At 36.1% G+C, this 13,986-nt stretch overlaps 1 protein-coding gene across 37 annotated transcripts in view; it reads right to left on the reverse strand.

Annotated features, from left to right (window-relative positions):
* The window catches only part of LOC147374462 (uncharacterized), a 441,112-nt gene that overhangs the window by 16,106 nt on the left and 411,020 nt on the right, over positions 1–13,986 (reverse strand). For 13 of the 37 annotated variants that reach the window (XM_086397240.1, XM_086397235.1, XM_086397242.1 and 10 more), the window contains one exon: positions 2,226–2,553. The exons of the other annotated variants lie outside the window; for them this stretch is intronic. In XM_086397240.1, the coding sequence (XP_086253366.1) occupies positions 2,534–2,553 (20 nt within the window). In that variant the 3' untranslated portion in view covers positions 2,226–2,533. Of the gene's footprint in view, positions 1–2,225; positions 2,554–13,986 lie in introns of those variants that run through there. 37 annotated transcript variants of the gene reach the window in all.

The following is a 13,986-nucleotide window of genomic DNA, read 5'->3' on the forward strand; positions in this document are numbered from 1 at the left end:
ATAATACCATGGTATTTTGATGTGTAGATTTTTAAAAATTTAAACTCTTAATCTGAACATTTGCTTTGTTCTGTAACCAGTGCTACACAGGATAGCATCAGCATTTCCCATCCCCCACAACCGCCCCTTATTTTCAAAGGGCTGTTTTTAGGTTGGATCCCTAGAAGTTAATTTGCTAATGTAAAACATCTGTATAGCATTTTGTGTGATAGTTTCCCCTAGTAAATTTCATGACATTTTGCCTGTGGACCAGTAGACTGACAGTGCCTTTCTCCTCAGCAAACTTGTAAGGCCAACAGAGTTTGTTGTTGATATTTTTGCATTTCAGATCTAAACAATGAGAACATTTTTAAATGTAGATTTTAATTTGAAAATTTTAAAATTATGAATGTATGTTTCCTAGATTTAAGGGTATTTTTCCCATTTCACTCATTTCAACTGTTTTCTAATTTTTCTATGAGAATTTACTTTTCTGAAAGAGACAGAGGAAAGAGGGTCTGAAAGAGCCAACCTAAGGATTAAATTTATGAGGAAAAGGTGCACATGTCTTCTGGTTTTAGTTTGGGGGGGTCTATGTGTTTTTCCATGCCTAAGGTTTTCTTTTTTTTTAATAGTCAAATTTACTCATATAATATCACTTCTGAATCTTGAGACATACTACTTAGGCTTCTCAATTCTGACATAAGATACTTAATAAATATTTACTACTGGCATGATTTCTTTTAAAATACTTACATATCTGACCTACTTGGAGTTTATCCTAGTGAAAGGTAGGACATACAGGTTCAATTTTAGCTTTTTAAAAAAAATTACTCTCAAATTGTCTTCAAAATATTAATCAAAAACTTATTACATCGCCCCCCACCCCAACTTAATTTATGATATATAGTACTTCTATTGGTACTTGGGTCCAATTTACTTTGGTACTAGTGGCCTTTCTGATTTTTCAGATATAAACAGCACATTGCTTTCATAAGAGAGGGTTTTTTCTTTATTTTAATGTCTAGTAGGGGCAGTCTTCCTCCACCTTGCTGATCTTTAGGGTTTTCTTGTCTACCATGTTTATTTTTTCCATATGACATTCCTAATAAATTTGTTTACATATAATGAAATTCTACTGGTAAACTTTTTGGGACCATGGTAAGTTTATATTTTACCTAGTATAGATCAAAGTCTTTACAATGATTGATTTTATACTAAAAGATTGTGCTTCCTTCCATCTAAGATGACATTTGTGTCTTTCTGAAGAATTTAAATACTTTCCTTCTATAGGTTTTGTACATTTCATCTTCGGTATTATCTTTTATCTTAAACAAGACCTTCTCTGTGATCATTTTGTTTGAATGTATGAAGGTTTTTTGAATTTATTAAGTTTTAATACTCTGATAACTTACTAAAATGTTTGCATTGGGTTTTCCTTTTTTTAAAACTTCGTCTTGAGTTTTCCATAAATACTATTATAAAACTCACAAAATTAAGCATGTTTATTCTTTTCCAAATCTTTTCCCTCAAATTATTTTTTCTTTTCTTATTGTTTGAGTAATAACTATAAATCAGCCTTAAATATCAGTATAGATAGATAATGGGCCTTTTTCTTATTTATTTTGGTCTTACTGCTCTATTCCTTCCTACTATGTCAGATGTTGGTTTTGCAACTGAGGCATATACATTTTATCAAGGTTAGGAAGTCACAATAATTTTTTTTTTAATTTTATCAGTGTTTTGTTAACAGTGGAATTTTAAAGTTATATCTCTGTAGTATAAATTGAATCATCCTTAAATTTCTATAATAAATCCTACTTGATCATCATATATTATTTTTAATGTGCTTTTAGGTTCTTCTGATATTGTTTTATTCATGATTAAGCAGGACCAGCCTGTCCTTAAATTCCATATCTCTTACACTATTACAACTCTAACATCCTTATATAAGGAACTGACAATCTTGACTGGTATAGTAGGTATAGTATTAATGTGTGTGTGTTACTAGCTCAGTCATGTCCAACTCTTTGCGATCCCGCAAACTGTCACCTGCTAGGCTTCTCTGTCCATGGGATCCTCCAGGAGAGAATACTGGAGTGGCTTGCCATTCCCTTTTCCAATAGTATTAATATATCCTCCTTAATCTCTCTAACATTTAAGTGGCATTAGAATTGCTTTTGTATTTTTGGTAGATTTTTCAGTGAAATAAATCTAGGTATGTGGGGGAGTGTTTTGAAACAAGGTTTTGCTTTCTTTTTTTCTGTATTTTATTTTTTTTGAAATCTGAAAGTTAAAAAATATATAAATGTTTTATTGATAAATTTTTCATCACAGAGGCTGAAAAATAACATTTTGAATGGAGTTTTATCACTTCTACCTTTCTCTCAGCCAGGAAAAACCATTTATTAAGATGGTATCTCTTCTTTATTGTGCTCTTCACCAGGTGATGATGAATAGATATAGTATCTTGTTGATAGCTTACAGAGCTTTAGAACAGAGTGGAAAACACTCTGCAAACTGAGACTGCTAACTCAGATTTTAACAATTTGAGTTATTTTCCTCTGCTGCTATCTGAAAGAAAAGAGTGATTAATAATTACTAATCTGACAACTATTATGTATCTACCAATTGATTTAAAAACTCAGTGATAGAACTCTTGTATTTGTATCCAAGCATTTGGATGTAGACATTTTAATTTTTAAGAAAACTTTCAGTGTTAAGAACTTTCCTTCCCCACCTAGCTCAGCTGGAAAATTCTCTGCCCCACAACAAATGGAGATATGATATGCCCATGGAATTCTATTCTAACTCCATCCTTTTCCTGGAGTATTTTTTGCACAGCATCCAAAACTTTCTAGGAATATTTCCTTTGCCCAGGGCATACTTCTGATTTTTGAATATCTTATGCATGGTTTAAGAATTAGAAAAATGAATGGTCTTTGAGCCACATATTTGCTCTGTATCCTCTTTTTTATATAAGTTCCATTCATTCAGCAAATATTTAATAAGCATATGATATTCTTTAGTTGGAAATAAACATATTTATACCTATGGTATTTATGATGTCTTTATATTATTGTGTACTTAATGTCCATGAAATAATCAACTCTAGTTCAATTCCAACCTGCTTATTAACAAGGTAGCATACTAAAAATGGTGAAATGCTTCCAGGCTCAGTGAGTTTAACTCTTTTAACTTTGGTATTGGAAGTTTAAGTGAAAAAAGGGCCAATCTGAAAATAAGTGTCAAGATATTCAAAAGTCTATAAACTCTGATGTAATGACTCTCATCTTAGAGCTCTCTCTTAAGAAAGCAGAAACTCAGATAATGATTAACGTATAAAGAACTTCAACATTATTTAATGTAAAATTGGGAATAAATTGTATAGCCAATAATATGGGACTAAGTTAATACTATATTTCTGAGTTCCTATACTATATATACAGAGAACGCACTGGTCATAGCAAACACCTGCTTCCAGCAACACAAGGGAAGACTCTACACGTGGACATCACCAGCTGGTCAACACCGAAATCAGACTGATTATATATCTGCAGCCAAATTTGGAGAGTCAGCAAAAACAAGACCGGGAGCTGACTGTGGCACAGACCATGAACTCCTTATTGCCAAATTCAGACTTAAATTGAAGAAAGTAGGGAAAACCACTAGATAATTCAGGTATGACCTAAATCAAATTCCTTACAATTATACAGTAGAAGTGACAAATATATTCAAGGGGTTAGATCTGATAGACACAGATGGAGGTTCTTGACATTACAGGAGACAGGGATCAAGGCCATCTCCAAGGAAAAGAAATGCAAAAAGATGAAATGGTTGTCTCAGGAGGCCTTACAAATAGCAGTGAATAGAAGAGAAGTGAAAGGCAAAGGAGATAAGGAAAGATATATCCATTTGAATGCAAAGTTCCAAAGAATAGCAAGGAGATATAAGAAAGCCTTCCTCAGGGATCAGTGCAAAGAAATAGAGGAAAACAATAGAATGGGAAAGACTAGAGATCTCTTCAAGGAAATTAGAGATAGTAGGGGAACATTTCATGCAAAGATGGGCACAATAAAGGACAGAAATGGTATGGGCCTATCAGAAGCAGAAGATATTAAGAAGAGGTGGCAAGAATATACAGAAGAACTATACAAAAAAGATCTTCATGACCCAGATAATCATGATCACTCACCTAGAGCCAGACATCCTGGAGTGCAAAGTCAAGTGGGCCTTAGGAAGCATCAGTACAAACAAAGCTAGTGGAGGTGATGGAATTCCAGCTGAGCCATTTCAAATCCTAAAAGATGATGCTGTGAAAGTGCTGCACTCAATATGCCAGCAAATTTGAAAACCTCAGTAGTGGCCACATACTAAAAAAGGTCAGTTTTCATTCCAATCCCAAAGAAAGGCAATGCCAAAGAATGCTCAAACTACCGCACAATTGCAATCATCTCACACACTAGCAAAGTGATGCTCAAAATTCTCCAAGACAGGCTTCAATAGTAGGTGAACCATGGAATTCGAGATGTTCAAGCCGGATTTAGAAAAGGCAGAGGAACCAGAGGTCAAATTGCCAATAACCATTAGATCATCAAAAAAGCAAGAGAGTTCCAGAAAAACATCTACTTCTGCTTTATTGACAAGCCTTTGTGTGGATCACAACAAACTCTGGAAAATTCTTCAAGTGGTGGGAATACCAGACTACCTGATCTGCCTCTTGAGAAATCTGAATGCAGGTCAGGAAGCAACAGTTAGAACTGGACATGGAACAACAGACTGGTCCCAAATAGGAAAAGGAGAACATCAAGGCTGTATATTGTCACCCTGCTTATTTAACTTCTATGCAGAGTACATCATGAGAAACAGTGGGCTGGATGAAGCATAAGCTGGAATCAAGATTGCCAGGAGAAATATCAATAACCTCACATATGCAGATGACACCACCCTTATGGCAGAAAGCAAAGAACTAAAGAGACTCTTGATGAAAGTGAAAGAGGAGAGTGAAAAAGTTGGCTTAAAACTCAACATTCAGAAAACTAAGATCATGGCATCCAGTCCCATCACTTCATGGCAAACAGATGGGGAAGCAGTGGAAACAGTGACAGACTTTATTTTGGTGGGCTCCAAAATCACTGCAGATGGTGACTGCAGCCATGAAAGTAGAAGACGCTTACTCCTTGGAAGAAAAGTTATGAACAACCTAGACAGCATATTAAAAAGCAGAGACTACTTTGCCAACAATTCTATCTAGTCAAAGGTATGATTTTTCCAGTAGTCATGTATGGCTGTGAGAGCTGGACTATGAAGAAAGCTGAGCGCCAAAGAATGGATGCTTTTGAACTGTGGTGTTGGAAAAGACTCTTGAGAGTCCCTTGGACAGCAAAGAGAATCAACCAGTCCATCCTAAAGGAGATCAATCCTGAATATTCATTGGAAGAACCTGATGCTGAAGCTGAAACTCCAATACTTGAGCCACCTGATGCAAAGAACTGACTCATTGGAAAAGACTCTGATGCTGGGAAAGACTGAAGGCAGGAGGAGAAGGGGACAACAGAGAACAAGATGGTTGGATGGCATCTCCAACTCAATGGGCATGAGTTTGGGTGAACTCCGGGAGTTGGTGATGGACAGGGAGGCCTGGTGTGCTACAGTCCATGGGGTCACAAAGAGTCGGACATGACTGAGCAACAACTGAAGTGAACTGATACTATACATTCAGTTGTGTAATCAGGATTTTAAAATCAGAAGCAAAAGCTTGCAAACTCTAAGTAATGCCTCAACTAAATGCACTGTCCCAACCCTGGTAACTAAGTTCCAACTACATTGATGTTCTTTATCTTCCTGGAATGTGCCATACTTATACTGCCTCAGAGCTGCTGCACTCCGGTTACTGTCACACTATCCGTTTTCATCATCTTTATTACTGTTATCACTAGTGGCAGTCATCAGATTGATTCATTTATTTATCTTTCTTTTTTATGTTGAAGTTTAGTCTCAGGTGTACAGCAAAGTTTAGTTATACATAAATATACATCATTTCTTCACATTCTTTCCCTTACAGGTTATTACAAATATGGAGTATAGTTCCCTGTGCTATACTGTAGGTACTTGTTAGTTATCGATTTTATATATAGTAGTGTATATCTGTTAATACTAAACTCCTAATTTATCCCCCTTGCCCCTTGCTCTTCAGTAACTATATTTTTTTTCTATGCCTGTGGGTCTATTTCTGTTTTGTATATAAGTTCACTTATATATATTTTTTTAAGATTCTATGTATAAGTGATACCATATATTTGTCTTTCTCTATCCGGCTTACTTCATTTAGCATGGTGGTCTCTAGGTCGATCCATGTTGTTGCAAATGACATTCTTTCATTCTGTTTTATTGCTGAGTGATATTCTACTGCACACCACTTCTTTATCCACTCATCTGTTGATAGACACCTGGGTGGCTTCCAGTTCTTGGCTATTGTAAGTAGGGGTACATGTATCATTTCAAATTATGGTGTTTTCTGGATATATGCCCAGGAATGGGATTGCAGAATCATGAAAGAAAGTGAAAGTGAAGTCATTCAGTCATGTCCGACTCTTTGCGACCCCATGGACTATAGCCTACCAACTTCCTCTATCCAGCGGATTTTCCAGGCAAGAATACTGGAGTGGGTTGCCATTTCCTTCTCCATGCAGAATCATAGTTCTGCACAATAGTTCTATTTTTAGTTTTTTAAGGAGTTTAGTTCAGTCACTCAGTTGTGTCCAGATCTTTGTGACCCCTTGGACTGCAGCACACCAGACTTCCCTGTCCATCACCAATTCCCAGAGTTTACTCAAACTCATTCCCATTGAGTCGGTGATGCCATCCAACCATCTCATCCTTTGTCATCCCCTCCTGCTCCTGCCTTCAATCTTTGTCAGCATCAGGGTCTTTTCCAGTGAGTGAGTTATTTGCATCAGGTAGCCAAAGTATTGGAGCTTCAGCATCAGTCCTTCCAATGAATATTCAGGACTGATTTCCTTTAGGATGGACTGGTTGGATCTCCTTGCTGTCCAAGGGACTCTCAAGAGTCTTCAACACCACAATTCAAAAGCATCAGTTCTTTGGCACTCAGCTTTCTTTATGGTCCAATTCTCACATCCATACATGACTACTGGAAAAAACATAGCCTTGACTAGATGGACCTTTGTTGGCAAATAACGTCTCTGCTTTTTAATACGCTGTCTAGTATGGTCATAGCTTTTCTTCCAAGGAGCAAATGTCTTTTATTTTCATGGCTGCAGTCACCATCTGCAATGATTTTCGAGCCCAAGAAAATAAAACCTGTCACTGTCCATTATTTCCCCATCTATTTGCCATGCAGTGATGGGACCAGATGCCATGATCTTAGTTTTTTGAATGTTGCGTTTTAAGCCAACTTTTTCATTCTCCCTAGTGGTTGTACAAAATGTACAGTCCCAGCAACAGTGTAGGAGGGTTCCTTTTTCTCTACATCCTGTCCAGTATTTACATGTATTTATTTTTTACTATCTGTCTCCTTCAGTAGGAATATAAACTGCACAAGCATATAAGAGTGTGGCCTATTCTCTTGAGTACTCCATGTTTGTATAAACTTACTTCTTGATAAGCACAGACACAGAATCTAAAGCAAACAATAATATGAAGGTAAATTCATATGAGTGGAGACATTTCTTCCTGTTAACTTACTTAACACATACACCTTGAATATACTACTGGAACACTCAAAAATCTTAGGAGGAATAAAAACCACATATACATAACATGGAAATAAAGATGTTCACAAATACTCAAAAGAAATATCTCTTGATAAACTACCAAAAGTTTGATAATCTGTATGATTTTTAAGGTCAATATTTTACAACGAATGTTCAAGAGAATATTGTGTAAGCATAAAAAATTTTCTTTTAATATTTATAGGGCAGAAAGTTTTTCTATCCCTTTATGAATGAGAAAAAAATTACAGAGAAAATACTGAAATAAACCCTTTTGGAAAGTAACAGAATATCCAGTATCATTACATATCTCTTATGTCATTGTGTCACTAATATCCTTTAAAATGAAATGACAAATGGATGTAATTTTCTTGATATGAATGGTTGTAAAATAATGTTAAGTGAGTCAAAGATCTAGGAATGAATCACAATTTTCTTTTCTTCCAGAGATCTAGCCACTTAAGTAGTTTTTGTGTATTTTTCACCGTATTATAATAGAATTCTGATAAATACCAAAATTTTTCAAAACAGTTTTTGCCTAAAATACACCAGTAGTATTTTTGAATGGCTTGTATAAATAATCAGTAGTTTCCCTAAATGATATCATCCACAAATGTATTCAAATTATGCAGCAATCTAACATTACATTGACCAAGCAATTATGGGCTCACTAAAAGATTAGTCCCAGTGTAATCTTCAGAAAAAAATAATAAGTACACTCTATTTCAGCTTAGAAATATAATTACAGTGTTACTGGGCTCAAATAAGTATCATCAAAGAGAATTAGAATAAGGTACATTAGCAATGACATAACTTTGCTAGCTGAAGATTTTTATAAAATTATTTAACACTGAAGAGAATATTCTTAGAATCAATTAAAACTTACATATATAAGGAATAATATCTGTTTAAACACCTGAGAGTTACTGGGTTGTCTTTACAGTTCTTTTAACATAAATGAAAAAATGCAAACAATATTTCATTGAGGAATCTAAAATGAATTATTTAATATAATAATTCCAAAGTCCTTTTTGATGGAAATTAAACTCTCCAGAATACTTTAAGAATTAAAGAGAGTAATGGTTTCAGGCTGTCATTAATTGCCTTAGTTTTCTTTAATAAAGAATTCATTTTGTTCAAATCAGCTATATGTTCAAATCAAATGATTGGGACTTTCTTTGGAAAGTTGGATGCATTCATTCTCAACAATTCCTAAGAATTAAGACCTGACTAAATGACATAGCTCAGTTGGTAAAGAATCCAATTGCAATGCAAGAAACCCCAGTTGGATTCCTGGGTCAGGAAGATCTGCTGGAGGAGGGCTAGGCTACCCACTCCAGTATTCTTGGACTTCCTTTGTAGCTCAGCTGGTAAAGAATCTGCCTGCAATGTGGGAGACCTAGAGTCAATCCCTTGGTTGGGAAGATCCCCTGGAGAAGGGAAAGGCTACCCACTCCAGTATTCTGGCCTGGAGAATTCCATGGACTGTATATTCCATGGGGTCATAATCACTAACATTTCCATTCCCTCATATACTTAACACTGATGATGGGGGAGGAGGTGGTGAGAACATTTTACTTTCTTAACAACTTTAAAGTATATGATACAGTTTTGTTCATTATAGTTATCATAATACACATTAGATCCCCAGAACTTATTGATTTTATGGCAAGAAGTTTGTACACTCTGGCCAAATTCCCTCTATTTTCCCCACTCCCAGAAATGGACAATTGCTATTCTACTGTATCTCAGAATGACTTTTATTTTTAGATTCCTCATATAAATGAGAACATATACTTATACTTTATATACTTTATTTTGGGGGGCTCCAAAATCACTGCAGATGGTGACTACAGCCATGAAATTAGAAGATGCTTACTCCTTGGAAGGAAAGTTATGACCAACCTAGACAGCATATTAAAAAGCAGAGACATTACTTTGCCAACAAAGGCCTGTCTAGTCAAAGCTATAGTTTTTCCAGTAGTCATGTATGGATGTGAGAATTGGACTGTAAGGAAAGCTGAGCAACAAAGAACTGATGCTTTTGAACTGTGGTGTTGGAAAAGGCTCTTGAGAGTCCCTTGGACTGCAAGGAGATCCAATCAGTCCATCCTAAAGGAGATCAGTTCTGAATATTCATTGGAAGGACTGATGCTGACCCTGAAACTCCAGTACTTTAGCCACCTGATGCGAAGAACTGACTCACTGGAAAAGACCCTGATGCTGGGAAAGATTGAAGGTGGGAGGAGTCAGGGACGACAGTGGATGAGATGGTTGGATGGCATCACTGACTCAGTGGACATGAGTTTGAATAAACTCTGGGAATTGGTGACAGACAGGGAGGCCCAGCGTGTTGCAGTCCATGGGATTGCAAAGAGCCGGACATGACTGAGTGACTGAACTGAACTGAACTGATAATTAAGCAATGTTGACTTATATTCATACCCCTGTTGGTCATCTGCATTTCTTCTTTTGAAAAAAGTCTAAAAATGGGCAGAAGACCTGAATAATCAGGTTGTTTTTCAATACTGTATTTTCTATGCGATTTATATAGTTTGAATTTTAACACCCTTTGGTCATATCATTTGCAAATATTTTCTCCCTTTCAGAAAGCTGTCTTTTCATTCTGTCAATGGTTTCCTTTGCTGGGCAAAAGCTTTTGAGTTTAACTAGGTCTCATTTCGTTTTGCTTTTGTTTCTTTTGCCTTAGGTAACTGATGCAATAAAAAAATAAAAATAAAAACATCAAAGTGTTCTGCCTATATTATCTTCTAACAGCTTTATGTATTTTAGTCTTACATGTAGATCTTTAATCCACTTTATTGTTGTGTATATTATGAAAAAATATTCTAAGTTCAGTATTTTACATGTCGCTGTCCAGTTTTCCCAGCACCACTTACTAAAGAAACTCTCTTTTCTCCATTGTATATTCTTGATTAATTGACCATAAGTGTATGGGTTTATCTGGGCAGTCTTTATCCTATTCCACTTATCTGTGTGTCTATACTGTTTTCATTACTTTTTTGTGTGCCAGAATCATACTGTTTTCATTACTATGCTGTGTGCTGAGTCGTTCAGTCATTTCTGATTCTGTGCGACTCCATGGACTGTAGCCCACCAGGCTCCACTGTCCATAGGATTCTCCAGGCAATAATACTGGAGAGAGTTCCCATGCCCTCCGCCAGGGGATCCTCCCAACCCAGGTCTCCAACATAGCAGGTGGATTCTTTACTGTCTGAGCCACCGGGGAAGCCCTTTCATTAACATAGATGTATAGTATTGTCTGAATTTAGGAAGCATGACTCCTCCGGCTTTGTTATTTTTCTACAAGATTGCTTTAGCAATAGGAATCTTTTGCCTATATAGTGGTTCCATCTGTATTTTCAGATGATTTTTTCTAGTTATGTGAAAAGTTTCCTAAGTATTTTCATAGGTATTGCATTGGTCCCTATATTGCCTTGGGTAGTTAACAATATTAATTCTTCCAATCCATGAACACAAGATATTTTTCCATTTTTGTCTTCTTCAAATTCTTTCATTAGTATCAACAGTTTTGCAAGGACAAGTCTTTTACTTTCTTAAGTAGGTTTATTCCTAGTTACTTTATTCTTTTTGTTGTGATTGTGTATGAGATTGTTTTCTTAATTTCTCTGATTGTTCACTGTTAGTGTATAGAAATGCAACAGACTTATGTGTATTAATTTTGTATCCTGCAACTTTACTGAATTAATGAGCTCTAGTACTTTTTTGGAAACTGTTTGCTATCACTGTAGGTTTCTGGATACAGAATTAATATACAGAAATCTTTATACACTAATAAAGATCTATCAGAAAGAAAAATTAAGGAAACAATCCCATTAAAACAATCCCACCTAAAAGATAAAATACCTAGGAATAAACAGACCTGAGGAAACAAAAGACCTGTACTCTAAAACCAGAAGATGCTGATGAATGAAACTGAAAATGACACAAATGGAAATATTGTGTTCTTGGGTTGGAAGCATCAATAATGTTCAAATGACCATAATACCCAAAACAATCTTGAGAAAGAAGGGTGAAGCTGGAAGAACTATGGTCTGTGACTTAAGACTATACTACAAATCTGTAGTAATGAAAAAAGTATGTGGTACTTGCACGAAAAAAGACATAGAGATCAATGGAACAGGATGGAGAGACCAGAAATAAACCCACACACTTATGGTCATTAAATGAGGTAAGAACATACAATGGAGAAAAGACAATCTCTTCAATTAGTGGTACTGGGGAAAGTGGAATAGTAATGACTAAACTTAAAATATTATTTCACACCATATACAAAAATAAATTCAATGGATTAAAGACCTAAGTGTAAGTCCAGATACTATAAAATTCCTAGAGAAAAACATAAAAAAAAAAACACAATCAAAAAATGGGCAGAAGACCTAAATAGACATTTTTCCAAAAAAGACATACAGATGACTAAGAAGCACATGAAAAGATGCTCAACACTCTTAATTACTAGAGAAATGCAATGAAGTACTTCCTCCCATCAGTCAGAATGTCCATCATCAAAATGTCTACAAATCATAAATTCTGGAGAGGATGTGGAGAAAAGGGAACTCTTCTACACTGTTGGTGGGAATGTAACCTTGTGCAACCACTATGGAGAATACCATGGAGGCTCCCTAAAGAAACTAGGGTTAGCATTCCCACACCTGGGCCAGGTCCAGAGAAAATTCTAAATCAAAAAGATAAATGCACCCCAGTGTTCACAGAAGCACTGTTTACAATAGCCAGGACATGGAAACAATCATTTCCATTATGACAATAAAGAATATAGTATATGTTGTGGTTCAGATCATGAATTCCTTATTGCCAAATTCAGACTTAAATTGAAGAAAGTAAGGAAAACCACTAGACCATTTAGGTATGACCTAAATAAGATTCCTTATGATTATACAGTGGAAGTGATAAATAGATTCATGGGATTAGATCTGATAGACAGAGTGCCTGAAGAGCTATGAATGGAGGTTATGGCATTGTACAGGAGACACGAATCAAGACCATCCCCAAGGAAAAGAAATGAATTAAGATGAAATGGTTGTCTGAGGGGGCCTTACAAGTAGCTGTGAAAAGAAGAGAAGCCAAAAGCAAAGGAGAAAAGGAAAGATATACCCATTTGAATGCAAAGTTCCAAAGAATAGCAAGGAGAGATAGGAAAGCCTTCCTCTGTGATCACTGCAAAGAAATAGAGGAAAACAATAGAATGGGAAAGACTAGAGATTTCTTGAAGAAAATTATAGATACCAGGGGAACATTTCATGCAAAGATGGGCACAATAAAAGACAGAAATGGTATGGGCCTGTCATAAGCAGAAGATATTAAGAAGAGATGGCAAGAATACATAGAAGAACTATACAAAAAGATCTTCATGACCCAGATAATCACAATGGTGTGATCACTCACCTAGAGCCAGACATCCTGGAGTGCAAAGTCAAGTGGGCCTTGGGAAGCATCACTACAAACAAATCTAGTGGCGGTGACAGAATTCTAGTTGAGCTATTTCAAATCCTAAAAGATGATGCTGTGAAAGTGCTGCACTCAATATGCCAGCAAATTTGAAAACCTCAGCAGTGGCCACAGGACTGGAAAAGGTCAGTTTTCATTCCAATCCCAAAGAAAGGCAATGCCAAAGAATGCTGAAACTACCACACAATCGCACTCATCTCACACGCTAGTAAAGTGATGTTCAAAATTCTCCAAGACAGGCTTCAACAGTAGGTGAACTGTGAAATTCCAGATGTCAAGCTGGATTTAGAAAAAGCAGAGTAACCAGACATCAAATTGCCAGCATCCGTTGGCTCATCAAAAAAGTGAGAGACTTCCAGAAAAACATCTATTTCTGCTTTATTGACTATGCCAAAGTCTTTGACTGTGTGAATCACAACAAACTCTGGAAAATTCTTCAAGAGATGGGACTACCAGACCACCTGACCTGCCTCTTGACAAATATGAATACAGGTCAGGAAGCAACAGTTAGAACTGGACATGGACTGGACTGGTTCCAAATAGGAAAAAGAGTACGTCAAAGCTGTATATTGTCACCCTGCTTATTTAACTTATATGCAGAGTACATCATGAGAAATGCTGGACTGGAAGAAACACAAGCTGGAATCAAGATTTCCCGGAGAAATATCAATAACCTCAGATATGCAGATGACACCAACCTTATGGCAGAAAGTCAAGAAGAACTAAAGAGCCTCTTGATGAAAGTGAAAGAGGAGAGTGAAAAAGT

The sequence above is a fragment of the Bos grunniens genome, chromosome 4 (genome assembly GCF_055505025.1).
Source record: "Bos grunniens cultivar Pamir isolate PY7600 chromosome 4, Bosgru_T2T1.0, whole genome shotgun sequence".
Lineage (NCBI taxonomy): Eukaryota > Metazoa > Chordata > Mammalia > Artiodactyla > Bovidae > Bos > Bos grunniens.